At 33.5% G+C, this 26,117-nt stretch overlaps 1 protein-coding gene across 1 annotated transcript in view; it reads right to left on the reverse strand.

Moving 5' to 3' along the window:
* LOC145245728 (low-density lipoprotein receptor-related protein 5-like) overlaps nt 1-26,117 on the reverse strand; it is an 847,618-nt gene that overhangs the window by 193,701 nt on the left and 627,800 nt on the right. Inside the window, exon 6 of the mRNA XM_080107325.1 lies at nt 5,597-5,734. Within this exon, the coding sequence (XP_079963451.1) occupies nt 5,597-5,734 (138 nt within the window). The remainder of the gene's footprint in view (nt 1-5,596; nt 5,735-26,117) is intronic.

Below are 26,117 nucleotides of genomic sequence, written 5' to 3' on the forward strand. Positions count from 1 at the left end.
TTTTTAGTTTAAGATAAGCCCCACAGTTTTTGACAAAATTGGATCACTATCGACCTCCCTTCACCCTAAAAATAATTTGGGCTTCATGCGTAAGGCAACTGATTAGCATTGTGATTGTTGTTTTTTTGTTTTAAAAGAACCTTATTTTAGATGTACATATTTTGTTTAAATAAAAGAAAGGATAAATCATAGTTGCTGAAAGCTGTTGACGCTTGAAAACTCCCTTTCAAGTCTAACTTTGCTTCACCATGGTTGGAAGAATGGCAACGTCATAGTGTCAGAGTTACACAGTTAACAGTTCTTGAAAAATATAAAAAGGATGAAGAGTTGGCATCAGTATCGATCGTCCTCCGGTCTTCTCTACCTCAACGTATGTTAGGCACGGAACCGTAAATCAAGATAGCGAGAGCGACAACGTTGCTTCTGCGGCATTTCTTTGTGTGTTTTCGGTCTAACATTTCCAAACGTCAATGCAACTGCTAAGTCAGTTGTGGCATTGTCCGGGGTTCTGTATGACATGGAGGGGCGTATGTACGTATGTATTATGTACGTATGTCTATTATGTGTAACGTCTGTAAACTTACGACAACAGATACATTTTAATAACGGACATGTAATAAAAGGGACAAATAACAGTTCTCTGGAGATATAACCGTGGGCTGTGACGTGACCGTCCCAGGAAGCGATTGGGCTCCCCAATGAAGGAAGCTAAGACTCCTGAAACACTGGAGAATGACGGGCAGATATGATTGTTTTACTCTTTAAGTATCGTTGTGTGCCCAGGCGACAGCAACCAACCCTGCTGAGAGAAAGATTGGATTTATAAATTTCATTGTTTTATGAAAGCAACAACTTAATGTCACTTTGAGAGAAATAACGCAAAACACAATTTCATTTCCGATGCCAGCGAGTGATGACTTCGGGTTGGTTGGCCTTTGAGTGCAGTTACCAGATCAACGAGGTAACGGGCTTAACTTTTCGATTTTTCCACAGGTGCAATCGGGGAAGATGGGACCTCCCCTGAGGTGACGTAACTAGTTGCGATTGGTCCAGGAAGTGGCCCTGGCTCACACCTTACCTCACATATAAACGGTTCCCAGAATCGTAACAATCGTCGACTAGCGATACCTTCTAGCGTTGCTCTGCTATATCAAACACTATTTTTGGTTTTGAGGGTAAAAACCTGAAATTTTGTAAGGTAACGGGTTGCTGCAACCAATGAGGAAGACTTCATGCAGATCACACAATCCTGAAGTAAGTTTTTCATGAACTCTACGTAAAATTACGATTCAAAGGAACAACAGTAGCAAGTTATCATAATCATCATCATATTTTGTGAATCTGAAAATTCTATTGCTGGCATTGGTTTCCCTGATATTTTTCTAGTCAGAATTCTTCCTGGAAAGACAGCAGGAATTACGGGAGGATCAATATGAAGGTTGCCAACATTCTAAGTGAAAGTGATTTTTTGGGAACGAACTGGATTCGAGCTTGGGGTCAGTTTGTGTCATTAATCACTTAGCCACAGTTCTCATATGCAGGGTGATCATTGTGATTAAATGATCAATAGCGGGGGTTTGCCAAGTTCGAATCCAGAAACATTTTCACTTAGGTATGTTGGCAACTTTCATGTGGTCCCTCTCGTAAGTACCAGATGTCTTTCTATAGAGAAGTCTAACTAGAAAGATATCGGAGAAACGAATACCAACAATAATCATCTGATTCATACGAAATGAATGAATGATGTTGACCAACAACAGCAGCTGTTACTGATGGGTTCTGTTTTATTAATTGACATCAAAATAAAAATATATACATTAATAATATAACATACTCGATAGGTCACGGATAGTTTAGTATAACAAAACTCATATATGAAGTTATAAATACACTTAGAAACATTTATAAAACATTGACAGTGACAGCTATACATAAAGATGTGCAAATACCAAAAAGGCGAAAATATTAAAAAAAAACTAAAAAAAACAAAACAAAAAAAACCTGCTACTTCTCTGACATTCAGAATTATGGAACTATTAATTTTTATGATATCTTCATGAACTATATTAAGAGGTTAGAATATTTTTAGTTGATACGTATCAATGACCCAATAGCAGGCATAAGGTTTCGCAGAGATCAATGTGTCTACTTTAATTAGTTTATATGAAGAGGTGTACGGTTTTTTATGGGAAATGACCAACAGTCCATGACATTATTGCTGTCTGTGGCCAGCAGACATTTTTTTTTTTACATCTATGAATAAGAATTCCGTTCACTTGTAGATAAGGTCGTCGGCAAGTGAGGTGAAGGGTTGTTTTATGATTTTCTTGATAGAACTGAAAGTTTTCTTCGCATTTGCACCATTCATGCTTGTGTATTTGAATGGAAGTAATCTATTCACAACCTGCCAAAAAACCCCGGAAACAAGATCAGATAATTAGCTTCGTTAGGAAGTGGGTTTTTTCCGCTTGTCTTTACTGGATGACATAATAATTTAAGTGGGAAGGAAGAAATTCTGATAATTCAATCAAGAGAAATGTTTTCTTGTTTGCATCTTCTTTGTCGGTTTTTTTTATTGTTTCACAATGATATTTTCTTAACAAACGTGTAATGCGTACATGCATGCATGTATATATATATATATATATATATATATATAGTGAATGAATGACAAAAGTCTATATTCCAAAGTTCATAATGTTGACCATCTTATAATTTATTGCTAATTATAGTAATGTAATTACACTGAGCTTCTTAAATAAGGATTAGTATATATTATAAGGAAATAAAGTTGATTTCCACAGATATATATTTGAGAGAAAGAGGTAAAGAGTTGTGATAATTATTTATATACACTCTAAGAATTCAACATAAGCAACAATTTTGTGTGCGATCGTTTCTGAGATGATATTATTTTTATAATTATCAAATCTCATCGTCAGCACAAGGAATCGATACTTAGTTAAAATATGGCATCATGACCAATTGATAATTGCCAAATCTATAATTGCGCAGGGAAAATTAATGCTATGTGAACTGTACAGATTCCTCCCTAATCATCATGCATTAAAAGATTAAATGTTTAACTTAAATCCAATAATTTTATCAACATTACCATAAGAAAAATTAATTGTACTGTTATAAAAATTGTAATCCATTAAGAAATCACACGATGTAGTAATAATTAAAATAAACTTTAAAAATACTATTTGAAAAACACTTTTGCAAACTTTTTTTTTTTTTTAAGTAAAGAGTCTTGAACAAGACCGGGTATAGGTAATTAGTATCCAATAAGATTTGATTGGGGAATATCCAATTCTTTAGCTCAAGTAAGTATAGATTACGCTGATCATGCACCCTTTCCATAAACGTATTTAACGAACCGCAAATTAAATGAGACTATGCAATATATGATGTTTACATCCGGCATTTTGACATAACGTCAATTTTCTTAAATGTTTTCAACATACTCCTTACAATAAAGATAACTGAATATGACGAAAATGTATACAATTAATTGAATACAAGTTATTTTATTTATAGCTGACAATTTTGGGCTCATAGATCTTCCAAAGGTATTATCGAATTTAATTTATTGATAAAAATATAGCAAGTGCAACAAGCCATGTAAAAGACAAGTTATTATGTCCATGAATATGTGTCGATGTCTATTTTGTGCTTGGCTATGGTAGTCATTGTCACGATCTACTATGGCAGCGAATGATGCCCTTCTATCAAAACAAACGTGACAGTGTTCACAGAAATCATGACCCGACACTGTGAAGAAAACATCCTAGAAAGGTAGGTTTATATTCCAGTTAATGATGATATATGCCAGAATCAAGTCCCCTCATATCATTGGCTGCTCGAATCAGAACAGATTTAATCTTTCGAGCTGCTTTTTGGATAGTGTAAAGAGTTCAGTAGCTGGCTTATAATGTGCATGGTTGTATTCGTATTCTGTCATAGTATTCAAAGCTAGCATCGTCGTCATTAATATACTTCCTACAATAGTTCAGTGTATAAAAAGAGTGTGTCAGTATTTTTTTCTAAAATGGTTGTACAAGTAGATTCATAAATATATTCCTACAAATGCACAACTCAACACACAAATCATTAAGTTGTAAAGAGAGAAACATATGAAAGAAAAAAGAGATGCATCGAACTTGAAAATTGTCGGTTAATATTGGAGAGAAATTTGAACTCATTGAAATTGAAAAATAAATAGAAAAACTGCTTAAAAACGCATTAAATCAACTAATAAATTTAAAAGGAGCTGATAGTTTTGATTGTAAGTGTTAAATTTACATATTGATAACGTATGAAAAAAAAAGGCCAATGTTATCTTGCCTAAAACCAAGAAGCTTGGCAGTACTGCTTATTAAAATTGAATATGACCCTGTAGCTATATTTAAGCTCTGATAATTTCTCCTTGGCTTTAGTCTGCCAATTGCCTGGAGAATTCTAATTTTATTATGCAAATAAATATTAATCGTCTGAAGAATCTTTCTTACTCAGAACCATGATGCATTAACCCCCTTGGACTTTTGTTATTATTCCTAACATTAAAATGTCTACTTAGAGACAAGAACCTAATAATCGGAGAAATGTGTGGTCATTGCATCTTCAATGGCGGTTTCCATGGCATATTCCAACAACCATTTATTTATGAAAATCTGACTGTTATAGTTATAAATGGCCTGAATAACCTCTAAGTCTCTGACTCAGTTTTATAATATTAAACCAATAGTGTCAATAGAGGTATAAGGATAGAATATAAAATACCTGTTATTATAGTAAAGCCGTTTATTTCCCTAACGGTATTTTCCCTATGTATTTTAATCACACAAAATACATGCTAAAATATTCCTCATCTTTGGAATTTAGTTATGTTTGTAAAAAAAAAAAAACTTTCATTTTAATTGTTGTAATTAACTCCAATTTAGAATTAACTTACCAAGTAGTCCACAATTTATTAAAATTCTATCGGTCACTTTTATCCTCTCACTGTATGTGATGTGACCCCTTGAGTGCAATTTTATACAGTATCGCTTACTCTCGCTTCCGTCATTCTCTTTCACTTTATTTATCAACAAAGATTAGAAAGAATAAAAAAGATTGAAATAGTTAATAATAAACAAGGGTGGATATGGCAACGAGTAATAATACAATTTAATCCGTAATTTTAAAAAGAGAGAGAGGGAAAGAGGTCCAAGAGAAAGGGGTTAAATTTTTATTTTTGTTTAGTATATAGAATTGGCTTTGTAAATTCATTTTCCCTTCTTCAAACAATCTAATGAGTGCAATGGCTCACATTTGTTTCTAATCAACTTAAATAATTGCTGAAAGAATGAAGGAAAAAAATGGTTGATAAAGACCAGTATAAGACACTGGGAGCATGTGTATATGCCATTGCACTTGGTGGTTTCGAATTAGTAGATGTTATTTGTTTCAAAGAAAGCTGGAAACCCCATGAAAATGTAACGTTATGACGGTCCTCCTTGATAAAAAATCTGCGTTTCTGAATAAAGTCATTTAAGAGACTACATGTGGAGAATCAATAAAATAAATCTCATAAAATGACAGGTGTACTTACGTAAGCAAGTTTTGCCATCTTTACTCATGGCTAAGCCTCCAAATGTAGGACAGGCACATTGGTACTTGAGCCCTTGAAGAGGCATGCACAGATGGGAGCAACCAGCCTTGTCTTTCTTGGCACACGGATGAAAAAAACCTACGAAATAGAAATAAGTGAAAAAATGAATTTTATTGTAATGATAAACAGACACAGAAAAACGGTTTCAAATTCACATTCCAACTTATATATATATATATATATATATATATATATATGTATATATACTTCTATAAATTTGATTTTTTATGTTTTGATATTCATATTAAAAACCCTTTTTCCTATTTAGTTAAAAAGAAAATACTACTTTCATCTAAATAGGTCGTGGAATTGTATTCACTAGCAAAAGATCTAACTAATTTGCATATTCTTTTAAACATTCATTTTAATTAATTCCCAATTAGTTTTTTTGTTCGGTTTTCTAATGAAATGATCATCTTTAGTTAACTATTATGTGTAATTATATTAATGCAGGTATTCTACATGATTTTTACTTGCGTAATAGTTGCGTAAAAAGTTTATAGTAAACAGAAAACTCTTTCCATATATATTCATGTATGCGTATATATATGTTTAAAAACGTTTGCTTACCAAACTCCTAGAGTTTTTGGTTTACAGACATTAATCTTCATATATAAGGTATTTAAACCCGTATGAAACTTTGTATTTGGATTTTAACCCGGAAAAATCTATGCAAAAATTTGAAAATTAAAACAAAATAATGAAGTTTTCCAGGTGAAGGTGGAACGACGCCATTACGAATATGCATGCATAACGTAATAGCCTTTAGTTCATGTTTTAATTTTTAGCCTTACAGCAAACATGTCTTCATAGCTCAGTCATTAACGGCAGAGGCAAAAATAAATCGTAAGCTAAGCCTTTTGGTTTCGATTCTCGGTGATGGCTTTTTTAAAACTTTTTAAATCATTACTATATAATAAAATTGAATATAATAATAAATAGAAAATCAGCATGAATCAAGATATCATATTTAAGCGTATTTTACGCGCAAGCATGCCGGGCATCCTGCTAGTATATATATATATATATATATATATATATATATATATATATATATATATATTAAGTAATGTGATTTATAATTTAAAAATTAAAAAAAAAATTTTTTAATTTAAAAATCAAATTTTAATTAAAAATTAAAAATCAGTTTCATAAGAAGGAACAACAACAAAGTCAATTATCTGTACGATCGTTTCGGAAATCCGTGCTTTTTATTTGTGGTATACATGAAGTCACGTAGAACAATTATACATAGTTTTTTTGGTAAGCACGGTCTCCTCATCAGCAAATTTAGGAGGATTTCTATTGAATTGAAAAGACACCAAAAATAAACCTAGCATTAAAAGTAAGGCAGATGAATCTTTTAGTTTTTCTTTTTTTGAAATCAGGAACTGTGTTTAAAGTAGTCATTTAGATGTTTGCTATAGCTTTTTATTTTATTGAAGATTCAAGGGTTATCTCTACAGTGAAGACATGTAATTTTGATGCTTGTCAGGTTAGTTGGAGATATTTACATCGAAGGGGCACCAATGCTACGAGTTCGCCAGGGAAAATTCCATTAAAGTACTTTGCACATATGTACATTCGCATATATAATGAGGTAATGATTATAGATACGGGGCTTTAAAATACAATTTTTATATTAAAAAATGGAAAATATTTCAGCTAAGGATTCCAGTCGAGAAATCCATTCCAAGTTGGAACAGTGGCCCACCAAATTAACTATATATTTGTGTGCAGTTAGGCAGCATTCATTCTTTCAAACATATTTTTATGAAACAAAATTAACTATACCTAATTTTCCCCAATCCAAATCTTCTGCTTCTTTTCATTGTTAATAAATATCGCTTGCCATCGGCCAGGCGTTTTTCCCTCGACATCAAACTAACAGAACCTTGGCCATTGTTGGCTTTGTTTTCTGTTGGTGTCTGAATCTCTACAGTTCTAGGAGATGCACTTTTTCAGGCTTTGCCTTCTCCCTTTGAGAAGGACTTAGTTTGTTTTTTTTGTTTGTTTGTTTTTGCCAATTGCTTGAGACGCCCCCAAAAGGGAATGCCGTTGGAATTGTTCAGTGTTTATTTCTTCTGGGACACTGACCTTTCAGATTTCGCTTTCCAACCGCGGAAGGGTGATAAATAACTTCTCATATATGTTGTAACTGACTGAATAATATGTACAAGTTTTATAATTCCTCCTAAAACGACAAGATGTTGAAAGCTTGAGAAATTAAAATAAAAGTTCAAGCTTTAATTTGCGAAAGTTTTTAAATTTTTGTTTCTAAAAGTTTCGAAGTTCAAATCATTGTTACGCTACTTTATAAGACTATCACCTTGGTGGGTTGAGCCGGATCTTTCTAATGACACTATAGCATGAGTCAATAGATATCAGCTTGTCTTTAGTGACAATATCAAACAATTGCCTCTTTCAATGTTGGATTCCAAATTTTGTTGGTCTGAACGTCCTTTCCATGTTTAACCTCAAAATGCTTGACCAAATTTAAAGGAAAGGTTGGATTTCATAGAGGAACTGCCACCAGAAAACTACTGCTCCAGGATGTTTCCATTATTTTGTCACACATCTCTCTCTCTCTCTCTCTCATATATATATATATATATATATATATGGAAAAATTTAAAATGGTAGTTTTTTTATAAAACTAGCGGGCTACCCGGCGTTGCCAAGTAGTAAGGATCTCCCCGGGGGGGGGGATCAAAAGGTGTGAAAAAAGTGGTATAGTAGCGGGGTTCCCCGGCGTTGCTTGGGTCGAGTAATGACCCCAGTTGGGGGGAGGTGAAAAAATTAATTAATAGTAGCATGGAGGTGGGTGAAACAACAGTAGGCAGTTAGGGTTGAGAGAGAAAAAAGTGGCAGTAGGCAGGCATCCTCTAACCTGTAACGCGAAAGAGGAAAGAAAAGTGACGTGCTTGCCGATGTCTCCATCCTCCGACCGGAAGTTCAGAATGTTGGAATTAAGCGAAGTCAATCCAGTCAATACGATGACTTGCAAAAATGGCGACGCAAAAAAAAAAAAAAAACGACAACTCCTTGTAGAAAACTGCCCAGTTTAAAGTGAAGGAATTAATGTTTTGGGCCAATTTTTTTATATTTGTCGTCGGAAGGGTCGATATTTAAAATGATGCTGAACTCATGAGGATCTGTCGCCTCTGTCGATAGTTTTTGCGAGACATACAAACATACATACATTTTGGCCTTTATATATATAGATATAGATATATATAGTTTATAAATTGTAGCACGCCTGTCTTTTTTTTTTTCTTTGTTTTTTTTTTTGCCAATTGCTTGAGACGCCCCCAAAAGGGAATGCCGTTGGAATTGTTCAGTGTTTATTTGCAAGTCAGTGTTCTTCCTCTGGGACACTGACCTTTCAGATTCCGCTTTCCAACAAGACAGAGGAAATGTACGTACTGTAATTACCATATATTTTTTTTACTCCCCCCTTATGATCCTAGTCTTACGCACACGCACGCATGTTTGTTTCTATTTAAATCTTGTGTTCTTGTTTTATTCTATTTCAAACGCTGTCGCTCAATTCGCCCAAAATTCCATCTTTTTATATTCTTCATGTGCATGATACATTCGATCACCACGTCATAGATCAGCTAATTAGTTTAGGAGTGAATCCTGCACGTAGGTATTGGCATATATTTATATATTTCTATCTTATATATTATTATATACACAAAAACCTTTTATAGGTACTTAGAAATGTACTCTCCTAAAAAGAGACACAAATAATCTATCAGACTATCGTTGATTATCGTGTCAGTAATTTTATTGAGACAAGGCTTAGGAGATGGCTTCTTTCATGAAATAATCAACTTTTAACAAAATCGTTTATCCCTTCTTTGATCGCGTTTGATTGTTGAATAAATGATTGGATATTCGAAACAAAACAAAAAGATGATGACTATTATTTTTGTATATGCAAGTCCATTATCTCATTTTATAATAAACCCACAAAATACATTGATATATAAATAGAAGTTTCAAACTGTCATCCATCTTGTCCTTTACATCTCTTGTTTGCCTCCCCACCTCACTCTCTATGCATACATATATGTTAGCTTTCAAATCTCTATGCATAGCTACAATCCTCATCACCACTTGATCTGCGCTGGTTTCTCTTTAAAAGGGTTCTATCAAGAAGTAACTGTTTCAATGACAATATTTGGTTCATCTTCGTTATAATAGCGAAATCCGATAGTCAGCAAATAAAGGTTTCATTAAAAATCAATGGTATCTACTTACTTATATGCCAATTTCAACTAAAAGCAATGTTATCTACCTAATTATCATGACGGTATTAGTTAAAGATTGTTGCATCATAACATAAAACATGCACATTGACAATTGGATGCCATCCGCCATTAATTGTAACAAAACAGAGTTACTTCCCCTAACTTGATGCAGATTCGTTTATATAATTATAAAACTCTGTTTATCTTGACAAAGATATAATTATAAAACTCTGTGGACCTTGCTTGCTTTCTTGCATCTTGTCTTCGACGATCGGGCAATTTCATCTTTTAAAAACAGGATGACAGGTGAATTTATATATATATATATATATATATATATATATATATAATTACTATAATAAGTATTAAATGCCTGCTTGAATCTTGTCTTCAGCGATCGGGCGATTCTATCTGTTAAAAAAGGGATGACGGCTGAATTTATATAAATAAATGGAAATTTTAGATAAATTATGCATAATTAAAACAGAATTTATTGTTTGAAAAAGCAGTACAGATAATTATTAAAGTTTTTTCTTTAACCTATGGATTTTTATAAATGGCTTATCTCATCAGAGGAAATGTTGTTAGCATAATAGATATGGGTAATTATGACCGTTGCTTATTAGCACATAGATTGAAAGTTGAAATTGAGGTGATAGTGTAAAAAAGAATACCCCTTTTTTTCTTATAAGAACATTCCTCTTCCCTCTTTTTAAAACTTAAATTTCACTGGATACGATCAAATTGGTTCGTGACTTAAATATAACTTAGATAATTAGACTTCATTTATCCTGCAATGCTGAGGAGAACATTTGAACATTTCTAACATTCTTAGTTTATTCAATTTTAGAATATACTTCACCTCTAGAAATATAAGCATAGAAAAAAATATATATATATATCAACTTAATATAAATTAACAGCAGAAGAAAGTTATCGGCTACAATTGCACAAAATACTGCTTTTTCAGTTAATTAACTCCAACGTTTTGCCTGTACGGATACCTGATTATTTGAAGGACTTTTCAAAGGATTTTACCAATTTGAAAATAATGGATTGCCTAATATGCATGGCTTGAAATAGGCTAATAAAATATCTTGCAATTCATTACTATTCTTTGGATTTTATAACCGCTCCAGTATATTCGTTATTTCATGTTTCGATATTCTTGTTGACACTATCATCTCAATTTTAAATTTCAATCCATGTGTTAATAAGCAAAACAGATTTTTGAATTTCGCTATTATAACAAAGAAGCACCCTATATTTATCATATAAATATAGGCTCTTGCGTGTGAAAGTTTTGTGGCAGGAGGTGTGCAATCTCCAATCACACCTCTCTTGAGTCGACATTGTTAAATACCAGCGGCAAGTGGATTGCCTCTTCAGGACGACTAGAAACAAATGCCAAGATAAACGGGGAGCACATATAGTGCATAGAATTCCCAAATGGTCACCCATCTGGTTCTAACCAGGCTCAACGTTGCTTAACTTCGGTGATCTGACGAGAACCGGCATGTCAGCGTGATTATGCTGTGCATTATGCCACCTTAGCCCGGAATCAAAGATCAAAGTGTAGTATCTGTTCTGCAGATTCTGCACTAAAAGTTATATGTTGGGGCAACCACACATATCAGACCATTGCTCTTGTAGCAATCAGTTTTGGTCAATGTAAGGGAAACCCTTCATACCAATTGTCACTACCAGTTCCCCCTCGGAGGAACTAGTCCCCCCTTCACCCCTCTCTCTCCACATTAAAAAACTGATTGTGCCTAATTTTCTCTCGTGGGGAAGCTTTAAAGAGAGAAAAGAAAAAAATTATAGTGTATACAGTGTCAAATTCATAACAAGATCCAAAACAAGTAAAAACTGTAATGAAAAAGAATTAACCAGCATAAAAAAATTGCGGACTAGATGGCCGCTGACCCTTTAGAAACTGACCCTAAACAAGAATCCATCTCTCTGTTGGTATATCTTGTTTTTGGTTCTGCTGGGTGTCCAGCTGCCCATGTCGCCAATAAACCTTGGTATTTATCACTCTCCCAAAGTGAGAAGATATGCACTGGGGTCAAAAAGTGTAATTAAAGAGTCAGCTCTCCAGAGAAGGAGCATTCTGGTCTACAAAAAATATCCCGGATAGGCCGTCGGCATTTCCCGGTAGAGACGCATCAGACAATTACTAAACACTTTCACAAACGTCAGATATCAAGATTTTTACCACCTTAAAAACTGACCATGCGTCTAACTCTGTTCTTGTGGAGAGGCAAGTAAACAGGGAGTTCTTATTCTTTTCCTTTTAATTTGGTTATTTTTTGTTGCGTCCGATTCTAGATAAGTCTGGATATCCTTTTCATTTGTAACTAAAAGCCTGGATAACCGATTTAGTCTTTGATAACTGAACCATACATCAGAGGGAGGTGAAGATGGCTAACTGGTTAACAACACGAACTGGCACAACCTGGGTGTGCCAAGTTTGAATCCAGTTCGTTCTACAGAAACACTTTCACTTATAGATGTTGGCAACCTTCATGTGGTTCCTCCCATAAGTATCTAATGCTTTTCAAGCCAGAATTTTAACTGGAAAGATATTGTGGAAATAAATGCCAATAATAATAATAATAATCTGATTCATACAAAATGCATGAACGATGCTCAACAACAACCATCCTACATGCTTGATGGTGTCTAATAACTTTTTAGATTTCCATGAAAAATGCTAATTTTAATTTTTCATACAAATGCATGTCGTTAAGTAAGATCATTCGCACTTTTGAAAAATAGAATAACTATAAAACTGCAATAAAAGGTTCACATAAGTAAAATTATTGTTTTTATAAAGCTCTATCTCAAAAGATATTGAGCACTTTGTATATACAAGGTTTTCCTGTCAGCGTTTGTTTTAGTTTTAATTGTTGTTTAAACGACTATTCTTGAAAAACTGGTTTATATATATATATATATATATATATATATATTTAGGAATTTAAAATTGTGATGTGAAAAAGTTAAGTTTCAAATATAGAAATTTTATTGTATGCAAGACAAAGAATACAGTATAGTAAAATATATTTCCTTAACCCATGAGTTTTCGATGTTTATACATCTCCTCGGTGGAAAAATATTAGCAAATATTATAAAAGGTTTGCACTTAATTTGCTAAAGGTAATAAACATAGAAAATTACATTAAATGTTTTTAAAGTTTTTAAATCATTTTAACTACATAGAATAAGGGAAATTGGAGAAAAAAAATATTAAATTTCAAATCGAAAGTGCATGCTAAATCCTGTAATGGAAGTTCTTAGTATTCGGCAGGTAAAAAGATCCAACGTGTATTATAATAAATCCAAGAAAGCTGGTAACAGTCCAATATATACATACTTCCACAGTTTTCTTTAGTTTGATTGGATATCCGGCAAATCTTTGATTACATCAATCCGGTAAAAAATGTCTTTCATATATCAGTTTCAAAATTCAGTTCAAGTTTTCAATCAATTTGTTAATAAAAACCAAAAGATATCTGTAGACAGGCAAATAAAATTAAATTAAAATTAAATGAAAATGCAAATAATTAAAAAATAAAAATTGCTTATCAAACCAAAGCAAAATTTTATTTGCCTGTCTACAGATTCTGTATGGTAAGGCGACGTGATAGGGTGATGGTTGTATAATCGACTTAACGTTTATACAGTTAGTTATTAGTTTTATTGTTGTTATATGAATTGCGCTCCCCCAATGGATATTTGAACTTATAAATGACATTCGTCTGTTCTCGTGGTAGGGAAAGAATTGTTTCTTACTATTAGGTTTTTGGTTTTAAATTTTTTATAATATATGATAAATCTAATGTTGTTGTCAATAAGGGTAACGTATCTATGGATAATATTTTTATTGCCTTTTCTTCTAATTCAAACCCGACGGTTGCAGTTCGTTACAGTAGGATAGGTTAATGGTATTAGGATTTTGATGTTGTCGGGTATTACTATTTGTGGCGCTGGTATTTTTTAAGTTCTGGAGTATTGATTTTATTTGCTGATCGACTATATAATTTTGATTTCCGTTATTGATAAGAACTGGCTTGATATTTATTTTTTAGTTCAACGAGCAGTGTTCTTTTATCAGAGGAGATTAGGTTGCCGTGGCTTAGGTTTTTGATGATGGTTATTTTGTAACGGTAAGTCATGTGTCCTTACTCTGGTATGAATTTGGGGAGCCAAATAAATTAAATCTCTTGCTTTTATATATACAATCTTATTACTTATCACTATGAATCACGACTTATTACTATATATTTTATTTATAATATTTATTTTATTATTTTTTGTTCCCCCGACAAAAGGAGGTGGACCTGTAAATTCACTCTTGTCCATTCGTTCGTTCGTCTGCTTGCACTTTTTTTTAATAACTACGCCTTGAAATTTTTTTAAATTTTGCGCAAACATTAAACATGATATGAGTAAAAAAGTAACTGAGTAAATTTTCCGAGAAAACTCCGGTTGTCTCACTAGGGCTGCTTTCGTATTAAAATGGCTAAAATTGACACTTTTATGCTTATTAAAAAAAATTGATGCCTTGAATTTTTATAAAAACTTCCTGAAAAGTTATAACTAACTGATTTCTATATAATTTTGTTTATCTATAATTCACAATAACTCTTGGGTGTTCCCCAAAGGCGCTTTTATGGTTAATAAAAACACTCCATTCTGGGAACTATTTCACCATATTTGTCCAAAATTTTCTGTGTATGTCTATTTAGCAGTTTTGCATGGTGCTGAACTCAAATTTAAATATCTTAAAGCCTTGGGGATTTTTGGAGCTAAATGGGTGGGGAGGGTAAATGATGGACTTTTTTTATATGATGTAGAACTCAAATTTACATATGACAAGGCCTAAAACTGCACCGTTTGTTCATTTCATTTTCACCAGGATTTGATGTCCCCTGGGGATTTTGGGGCTAAATGGAGCAGGGGGGCAAATGCTGAACTTAGCCATTTTTTTATACCTTGTTCTCTGTGCACTCATGGAGACCATGCATGCTTCACTTGTTTTATTTATATTTAATTTGCCTATGAATATAATTCCTCTCAGTTTGAAGCCTGTGTGTGTTTTATGAGAGTCTGCATATTTTCGGACTATATACAAATGTTCTTGTTTTGAATACATGTACATATGCATGTATTATATACAAATGTTCATGTACATATGCATGTATGTGTTCATGGTTGGCCTTGTTTCATTCTTTCATACCAAGGTGAAAATCAGCCGACCCTTGGGGGAACCTCTCTCACTACTCCGTATCATGATTTCTTTAAGAAGCTTGCAGATTTGATAAATCTCTTGTTTCCCATCTTCCTGTAAAGAATCATAATCCATAACTAAAGCACATGCAATTCTAGTGATGTTATGGAGAGCCGGAGGTTCTTCCTCGGATTTCCTGGATGCTAACTGAACATCATCATTTTATCGAAAAAGGAAAACCAGGAAGAATAGAAAAAACAAATTACTAAAAGACTAAAAAATAAAGCAGACTGAAAAGAATGATTTTATTCTTGAAAGAGGAATAGTTTTTGTTTCTTTTCATAATTTGCATGAAATATTATCACTGCATTCCATTCCAGTTACGATGGATTCAGTTTGTCTGTTTTCAGGCATATCAACATTATAGGAAATATTTGATGCAGAAATACATAGAATGCATTGATATTTTTTGGTAAACATGTAGCGCACGCCCTGGTAAAAGCAGAGATGTACAAGATGACCTTTTCTCTTACTAACAAGTAAAAGTAAAATGGACGTTTTGTGAAAGGAAGAGGATAAAGGAGCAGAAGATGTTTGTATATGTGGATAAAACATATGATATATCATAAAACATATGATATATCATAAAACGGGATGTTCTTGGGAAGAAATTTTGTTCATCGAAGCTTCATCTGGTTTTCAGCATAGAAAGAAAGAAAGATATGTTTTGTTTTTGCCGTGATCGTAGCCAGACGAGTTTTTGCAGTGAATGTTTTACAATGGATGGCGGGCAAGTATTGGAGCTCAGTCAAGCATCTATAAAGAACAAACGATGCAGTATAGAGTGGCTAGCAATATCTATTCTGTGTGAAATAGGCTGAAGGGACGAAAACAGTTCACCTTTCCCTCACCAGATTGCAAAGTTGATTCCTTACTTTGTCAATGCAAGAAAGAGTGCTCCAAGTGGAACCTTCTTCTATATTATAGTAGTACTCTATCTTGGAATAAATCTTACTCCTGTACAGGTAGGTAATTGCATTATAAGACAGGTAATCTTCAGAGCAGTAGAATGATCCAAGCATTTTTCCAGCAACAGATTTGATGTAAGTCTTTCATTATAAGTTTGGAGTAAAAGCCAGTCCTAGAAGTTTCTCAAAGGTGGTCTTCAAGAAAAGATTGATTCATGTTGAATCGATAGAATCCAGATTTTCATGATAAAAAAAAAAGATGAGTTTTATAGGCATTCAACGTAACAAGTCACTTATTTCTCATTGCATTACATGCTCCAAGTCAGAGGAGAAAGATCTTGATCATCGATGTTCCTTAAAATGCTGTCACAGATAATTATTTTATATCTGACTAGTGGAAAGACCGGACGTTGCCCTGGATCGAATGCGGATCAACAAATTTTCTATACTTCCAATACTTTTATTGTCATTGAAGTCGGTGAAATCGCTCATTTTTTCAGTCAAAACGATTCTCTGCTCTAGTCAGGAACTCACCATGGTGCACTTGGAAAAATTTTCACATGCTTCCCCGCAGTGACTTTGTCTACAATACACTGTAGTTTACATTACGCTGTAAAGAACCTACTGTTGATTTTATAAAATTATTTTTATATAATGGCTTGAATTAAAGTTTAAAATGCAAAAGTCAAGTATCATGGTTCAGTTGTTTTCTAAACAGAAGCACTCATTTCGAACGCTCCTCTACCTTATTAAAGAACATACGGTTGATTTTATATGATGAGCCATTCTGCTTGTTTGTTGATAAAATTTCTCAAATCAATTTTTGATGTTAGGCTGTATAAGAGTGTCAACTTTGGTAAAAATCAGACTAATCCTTTTTTAATCATTTTTTCCAGTATCGATTTTCGATACCTATCAAAGACATCAAAATCTATCGAATAACCCTCCCAGACGTATAAAGTGCATTTATGTGAAATTTAAAAAAAAAAAAAATCGGCCCAGCCGTCTTGGAATCTATAGGGAATGAATTCCACGTTTATATAAGTAGACAGAGAGGAAAAAATGATTTCATAGACTCGAACTCAGTTTTTAGGTTTACATTTTTAATTGGCCATGATTGATCGATATATTTCATGCGTGATGCTTTCTACATTAAAAAAATTTAATCAAATAACCAACACTTAACAAGGCCTAAAACTTATTCGAGGTTAAGAGTTAATGTGATGGACAGATTGATAGTTGAATAGTAATGATTATTATGAGAGAATAAAGAAAAGTGAATGGAATGAACGAAATTTGATGACATAAGGATCTTTCATAACTAGTGGTCATTGATATTAAATTTGAAGATGACCATATTATAGTCCCAGAGAAAGTAATCTTGCAGCAACGTGTTTCACAGAAGGGAAGTTCTTGAAAAAAATCTCTTTCCATGGAATTGGTGTTTTTGAATTTTGATAAAAAGAAAAAGTTTGTTCTTGAATTTCTTGCAAGTTAAAATACATATTATTAATATGGAAGCTTCATTTAGTTTTCAGTACAGAAAAGAAGGAAGGAAAGTTGTATTTATTTTTTTTTGTGATCGTAGCCAGATTAGTTTTTGCGGTGACTGTTTTTCAGCAGGTGGTGGGTAAGTATTGGAGCTCAGGCAACATTTATAAAGAACATAACGATACAGTATAGAGAGGCTGGCATCATCCATAAATGATCACCTTTAAAGAAAAGTAACACGAAAATCTTTTCGGCTCATCATGGTTTTAACTTAATTTGCCTCTATCATTTTATTATCCTGAAGAAGTTCCTAGAAAATGGGGATGAAACGTTAATATTTTTCTTATACTATAGTTTTTTTTTCTTTTTTTTCCCCATAGTATCAATATATTTTAATAAAAAATCAGTCCTTAATTAACAAGAATGCCTACAGAATAGCAGCTTTATAAAAGTGTTAGTATTATTGCTATATAATAATGTAGTGTGATATGCCAAGTACCCATCAATCTTGTATTTTTTAAAGAATTCCATTAAAGGGGGATAATGCACAAAGTTTAACAGTATTGGTGAGCCTTCCCCAATCGCAATGACCAAAGAAATGAACCTTCAAGTTTATAATTGTCTTTAAAATGTCAACAAGACAGAAGTAATATTATCTTTATACCAATAAACTTCAATCTTATGCAGCTACATATATAATTTACCATTGGCTTACAGCATTGTGCTGCCTCAATTCTTCTGTAAATCTTAACAGTGCCACATAACTTTCAGTAAAAGTAGCAATAATTGATTAACAGGCAGTCCAACATCAAGGGAGCGTATTGTTCCCAATACACACAAAATGTGTATCTTTTTACCCTAATGTATTTCTACCCTACATGTATATATATAAAAAAGTTCTTAAAACGGTGAAGCCAAGTAAATCGTCTTTCTGCTTTTGCGTAAGCTGACTGAGAATTTCTGTGATTCAATTAGCATATAATATGGTATGATCTGGCATTCTATCAATAACTCAGATTTTGAAGAAAAATTTGAGTTCAATATTCCCCTTTTAAAATGTTTATTTCAAAGGTTTCTTTCTTCCTTTACTCCTATCTAATAATTCAAGCTTGAGATTACCTGTCATCTGTTTTCCGGTTCGAGCTTTTCTATGTTTTGGATGGAGAATGGATGGATTTAAAATGAGGATTTCCTTTTGTTATATGCTTTATTTCACTGCGAACGAATTCCCTTCATATAAGATTTAAATAACATTGATTTATTTTCTTGTTTTTCATTTCCTAAGTTACTGATACTGTATGAAAACTTGCTATCACTTGAAACCTATAGATATGCTGAAATATTATTAGTATGAATAATAAATGAATTACAAAGTTATATCCATCGAATACAAGAGCAAAACGTATGGCAGCCAAAAATATTGACCTATAACAAACAATAATATAAGAAAGTAATAATAATAATTAGTAAAAATATAACCTGAAATACAGAAAATTCCAGGAACGACATAAGACCCTCATTCAAATGACCATATAGAGTTGCTGTTCATTGTTGCCAACAGCTGGGTGAAGAGAATGGCTGCAGGAAAAACATACATGTGGCAGGAGAATTCAGCTATATGTCACTCAGATATGGCTGTCTGAGAATGTATATGACTTCAACAGACAACATCTGGCCCACTAATTTTACTATATAATCAGACAAATAATGAAAAGGAACAGGAAACAAATATTCTCTTTGAGCCATGGCATTTTGAAGTTAAATACTTCTCGTCAGAAGAGGAGAAAAGCTAGCAATAAACATAAAAAAATAGCTTAAGGACATTTGCGTAGAAATGAGATAGAGAAAAACTATAAGAATATAGTAGGAAATAGATTAAGAAAGCAGTTAGAAGAATGGAGATGAATAAAATGGGGTTATAAAAAAAGAAAGTAGGGGATAAGTATATAGAAACAGGAATACATATAATAAAATAAATAGTAGAAGAGATAAAAAAGAAAACAGAAAAAAGCCCAAACTTTATAGGATTTTTCATAGTAAAGTTTGTGAAATAACATTCGTCGAATTAAAGAATAGTTCAATGTGTAATATTTTTATTAGTCTGATGATATAGTAAAGTTTTATTTAATTTTAAATTTTCATTTAGCTTTAAAATTTCGTCTTTATTTCTTTATATATATATATATATATATATATATATGTTCGTATTCCTATCTGTTTGTTTGATCACAACTTGATTAATATATACAAATCGTGTCTTACTTTAATCATTTATTTCTATATATAGTATAATATTTGCAAAAATATAAAATTAAGATATCACCTTATTTGCATATGACATTAAGAAAAATCGATTTTACTAAATAGTGGTATCTTAGTTAATGTTTTTAGTGGGAGAATTATTTTAAGTATTCTATTTAAAATTGTTATTTAATAAATTTTAAACAACAATTATATTGATAATATATTTAATTCAATTTATTTGGAATTAATATTTCTAACAGCGACCTTTTTTAAAAACTTTTTTTTAGAGTTATTTGCCCCTAGATGCTATGCATAAAAGACAAACGTTCACCAAATAAAATCATTTGGTGATTCCATTAAGTTTCTAGCTGGAAAAATAATTCCGTGTAGATAGAAAAGTGTTTGGCTTTTATTGTTTTTTTTTTAATATTCAAAAGAAAATACTGAAAAGATTTCATTTGTTTGTTTTATTTTATTCCTTAAGCGGCTATACAGAAATCGGTAAAATTTTACCATGTAACCCAGCGTCGTTTAATACTTAAAAAAATGAATATCTACTGCTCCCCCTCTAAATTCCACAATTTACACTTATTTTTCTTCTTTCACGTTAATCTCATCAATTACAACCTTTACTTTCTAATTAAAAAGATAACTTTATACGACGTGACCAGTGTAGTTTAACTCCTAAAAAAATGAAAATATACTTTTTTTTCAGCCTAATACACTTAAACAGCCTTTATAAATTGTTGTGGTTGCAAGGTTGAACAATAATTAGTAAGGAAATACAATGAAGACGCAAACAACAAGATAACGCAATAATAAGTGTATTAAAGAAAAGGTATATTTACAATATGTACAAATGACGGTGTCGAGTCAGAGAGTCTTAGTGGGAGGACATGTACGCTCTTCGGCGTCACTTCCGGTGGCATTTGAGTAAGACACACCAAGGCCAACCTAGGCTTGCCATTTATAGTGTTATGTTATTCGCATATGCAAATAAGTGGTTGCCACCACAACACCCCCCTCCCAAGATTTGAAGTCACACAGATTTCAATATCTTTTTCTTTTTGGGTTTACCATTAATGGTACATTCACTTTTCTTTTCCTACCTGATCTTCGGGGTTCAGGTGCATTTTGAGGCAGTTCCAAATTAAAAGATTCGTATATGATATCTATGGTGTCCTCCTCTTCGACTGTTGTCGTATCATCATCATCTTGGATATGACGTTTTTTTATCTGATTTAGGTGCCTTTTATGTATATTCTGTGGACCTTTAATCAAGTATGTACAATCACCAATGCGTTTATCCACTACTCCACATTCCCAGTAAGATGTGTTATTTCTGTAGCACTTAAAATATACTCGATCTCCCGAGTTATATTTCTTTCTTCTCGTGTGTGTAGTGTTTCGGATAATTGCCTGCCTTGGCAATAGTTTGTCAAACGCTGATTTTAGCTTTCTGGCAAACATTAGATCAGCTGGTGATATGTTTGATGATGTACTAGATGTGGTGTAATCCTATATACTTGCAAGAATTGTTGCAAAGCTTTTTCTGTTGGTGTTCCAATGGATTTCTTTAACGCTCGTTTTAGCGTGTCCACGAACCTTTCCACGAGGCCATTCGACCTTGGATGATACGGCGGAGTCGTGATGTGCTTCACTCGGAACGTGTCGCAAAATTCCTTAAACTCTGCGGATGTGAACTGCGTTCCGTTGTCAGTGACCAGTGTGTCTGTTACACTGAATCTTGCAAACAACTCGTGTAGGAACCCTATTGAGTTGTTCGTTGTTGGATTCCTGCAACGTCTTACCTCCGGCCATTTTGTGAAACTATCCACTACAATTAAATAATAGTTTTCACCTACTGGACCAGCGAAGTCCATGTGGATTCTCGACCATGGTTGGTTGGTTTTCGGCCAAGGTTTGTGTACTATAGGTGGAGATTTTGCCACTAACTGGCATCCTTTACATTTATCAATTGTTGTCGCTATGTCAGTGTCCATGTTACGCCAGTACACGTAGCTTCTCATTAACGACTTCATTCGATTTATCCCCGGATGTCCTATGTGGAAATCTCTTAACATCCTATTCTGCAATGTTTTGGGTATTACCACTCTCTCGCTGTACAGTAACACATCGTCACATATAGAGAAAACTTCCTGCACCTTTGTGTCCGTTATAATTTTCTCTTTTATGTCCTTTATATATTCGTCTTTCTCGGCTTCCCTTTTAATGTCCGACAAAGTTACGGGTAGTTCCTTAATGATGTTTGCTACCATATTTTTTACTTCAACATTTGTCCGAATTGCTGCAATGACTGATTCTTCCAGATTGTGTTTCTGTGGTATCAGTCTTGACAGTCAATCCGCATGGCAAATCTTTTTTGATGCTAGATGTTGTAGCTGGAAATCGTAATTAAGTAGTATTGTACCCCAGCGCAGCAATCTATTTGCGGTGTATACCGGCAATCCTTTTTTTTGATCCATAGATCGTGACTAACGGTTTATGGTCGGTTTCAAGTATGAATTGTCTACCATATAGATATCGGTGAAATTTAGTCACGGCAAAGATTATGCTCAACGCTTCTTTTTCGATTTGTGAATATGCCCTTTCGGCTGGTATCAGCGTTCTCGAAGCGTGCGCTATTGGTTTTCTAAACCCATCCGGCATAATATGTTGAATGCATGCTCCTAAGCCGTAGGAGCTAGCGTCACTAGCGACGACTATTTTTAAGTTTGTGTCAAAGTGCGTCACGAATAATTCGGATGTTAGTGCGCTCTTTATTTTGTCAAAAGCGGTTTGACATTCTTGCGTCCAGTTCCACGGTGTATCCTTTTTAAGCAGATTATTTAAGGGGGCTCGCACGTTATGCATTCCTTCAATAAAAGATTGGTAATAATTTGCGAGTCCTAAGAAACTCTGCAAGGTTGTTACATTATCGGATGCTGGCATATTTTTTATTGCCGCAGATCTGTCTGGGTCTGGACGTCGTCCATGTTTGTTTATTATGTGTCCAAGATACTTAATCTCGCTCATACAAAAGTCACATTTACTTTCTTTTACTTTAAAGCCGAATTCTTGTATTCGAGTAAATACTTGTTTCAAATGTTCCTTATGTTCTTCTAGGGATTTGCTCCTGACAACAATGTCGTCCAGGTATGCACATGCGCACTCAATACCACTTAGCATGGTGTCCATCGCTTGCTGAAAGATGGCAGGCGCTACTTTGATGCCAAAAGGCAATCGGTTGTATTTGTATAATCCCTTATGCGTATTGATGCATAGTATTTTTGAGCAATTCTCCTCGACCGGTATTTGCAAATACGCGTCGCTCAAGTCTATCTTGGAGAAGATATTACCCCCATTCAACTTCGTGAATATTTCCTCTGGGCTTGGTAGGGGGTAATGGTGATCTTTTAATAGGGAGTTGACCCCGGTCGAAAAGTCTGCGCACACTCTAACTTCGTCATTCTTTTTCTTTACGTATACGGTGGGGGCTGCCCACTCGCTGTGTTCTATTTTTGATAGAATTCCCGTCTGTTCCAATCTATTTAATTCTTTATCAATCTTTTCCAACCCAGCGAACGGAACATTTCGCTTTTTTCTAAAAATTGGGCTGGCGTTTTCTTTAAGTTCAAACGAGGCCTTGAATTTATTGCAGCGACCTAAGTTAGTCGTGAATGCCTCAGGAAATACTTTTTTTAAATCGTCTTTTATATTTACTGTTGTTGGAGAAGAACATTCTATTTTTTTACAGAATGTATTGATTGGCTTATCTCATAGTCCGAATTTCTCAATTAAATCTATTCCAAACAGATTTTCACTATTTTTTAGTACGAATATTTTTAATTTCTTTGAAATCCCTTTCAATTTTATCGGGAGGACAACTTCCCCTTCAAATTTTATACCACCACCAGTTACCGTCCGGGCTGCTTTACTAGTTTTCATCATGGCCGGTTTTCCCAACTTTTTCCACGTATTCAGGTTTATTATAGAAACATCTGAGCCGGAGTCGAGTTGTAACTTTATTGATGTTTTAAATATTTCCACTTTTACGTATTTTCGCCGATCTTTGTCTAATTTTGTATTTGATTTTGTTTGCTGTACTCTCTTTCTGGTGTAATCGTTATATCTGCAGCAATCGCTTTTGTGTCCCACCTTCTTACAAATGTAGCATTTTTTCTTCTTATAAGGACAATCTGATTCCCAATGCTTTTCTGCACATCTCTTACAGTTATATCTAGGAAGAGGCTTGTTATATTCTGTACTATATTTATGGTTAGTATCTTTGGAATATCCCGTTCCATTGCTTTTCTTTGTAAAGTTCTTGATTGGTGCGTATGGTTTTCTAACTTTTCTTACATATGCCACTCCGGATTCTTCTATATTTTTTTAATCCTTTTTTAGTGTAATGGCCCTTTCACAGTCCTCTGCTAGTTTCTGGAGGGTTAAATCTTGCTAAGATTCCAGCTTAGACAACACTCGTCTGCGTATTTCTGCATTTTTCGTGGAAACTAACCCTTGATCGAAGATTAGACATTTCAAATCTTCTACCGTTAGTTCTGTAAGCTTAAAATTATCGCAGTTTTTATTGACAACTGATGCGTATGTCAAATAATCTTGGTTGTCCATCTTTCTTAGATTCATGCACAGCCATCTTTTATGAAAAAGAGATATATTTGGATTAAATAATTCTTTTAGTAATTTTACAGCTTCCATGAACTCTAATTCCGCAGTTTTTTTAGGTAATATGTAATCTACGAATTTGCTGTGTTCTGATGTACCCAATTTTCTGAGTAAGAGGCTCACTTTCTGACTATTTGGCCAATTTTTACAGTCCAGTTGAAAAACATCCTCGTATCTTGTGTAGTATGCTTCAAAATTCTTTTCTTCCTCAGGCACATAATGAAATGTGTCCATGCTATTAAAAATAGTTGTATGGGAGAAATTAACACTATCGACATTTTCTCGATTACTCTTTAGTAGTTCCAGTGTTTTAGCAAAACGTTCATCCTGTCTTTCTTCATATTCCAATTGTAGTTTCTTATGCCTTTCTTCCTGTTCCAATTGCAGCTTTTTCTGCTTTAATTGTGCCATTTTCTGCTTTTCTTCTTGCTCCTGCTGCCATTTCAATAATCTGTCCTCTCTCTTTTCCTCGCGGTCAGCCTGTGCCTGTATTTGTGTTTGCAAAAGCTCGTTTTGTGTAGCTTGTCTGCGTTCATCCCGCTCAGCCTGTGCTTGTAAAAATTGCATGAACATTTTTGATAAGTCTTCCATGTTTTTTTTGTTTGTTTTTTTTAGTGTGTAGTTAAAAAAAAAATATTGTACTATGTACAATATACACCGGTTTGGGTTACAACAAAAAAGCAAATTGCTGTAAGCTCCTGTTTTCAATAATAATATCGCTGCTTGCAACAATATATTCTTTTTGCGAGTCACGCTGAAAAAAATAAAAATAAAACAGGTTTATCTTGAATCACGAAATGGAATTGACTTTCCGTTTTTAGGCACTTACTAATAAGTAACTCTTTCCACAAAATAAAAGTTTTTTTGTTTTTTTTAATCGAGTCACAATTGAATAAATGTATGCAGTACATTTAGTTCTTTGAGTTTTTTTTTCTCTAGTATTTTAGTAATTAAAATACCTCTTAAATTGAGATTACCTTTTTTCCGTGACGTTTTACTGTATTATCCGTTATTCAGTGACAACTTCAAGAAAAAAAAATCCTTTCCTTGAATTTTAGTTTTAGCTGTGGTATTTCCTTTTAGTACCGACGTCAACCAAAACATTAATTAAAAAGTCCTTTAGTTGTTGTTTTGTTTACGGAGAACAGTAATTAGAATCCACTGGTGAACTTTTTTTCGTAGGTTACTTCCTTGCTTTTCGTAATACGGGTCTGACCTGTCGTTTTTGCGACAGAACAAAGTTCGCTTTTCGTTTGCAAGTTGGTCCTTTTGTAAGATTTGTCGTGTAGCTACAAAACAAAAATTCACTTTTACATTCGTTTGCAAGTCGGATTCCCAGAAAACAGCGTAAATTGTCGCTTTTGCCACGTTAGAGTTTTTTTTTTCACTTGAGTTGAAACTTCTCTTTAGCGTAAAATCCATTTGCTCGTCAACACTTTGCCTTCCTTAAAAAAAATGGTCAACCTTTGCGTTGTACATTTTTTTTTTTAAATAGTTCTTCGTCAAACTGTTATATTTGACGCTTCATATCTCGTCGCCAACTGTTGTGGTTGCAAGGTTGAACAATGATTAGTAAG

Source organism: Euprymna scolopes, chromosome 1, assembly GCF_053919585.1.
Source record: "Euprymna scolopes isolate OS-2025 chromosome 1, ASM5391958v1, whole genome shotgun sequence".
In the NCBI taxonomy this organism is placed as follows: Eukaryota; Metazoa; Mollusca; class Cephalopoda; order Sepiida; family Sepiolidae; genus Euprymna; species Euprymna scolopes.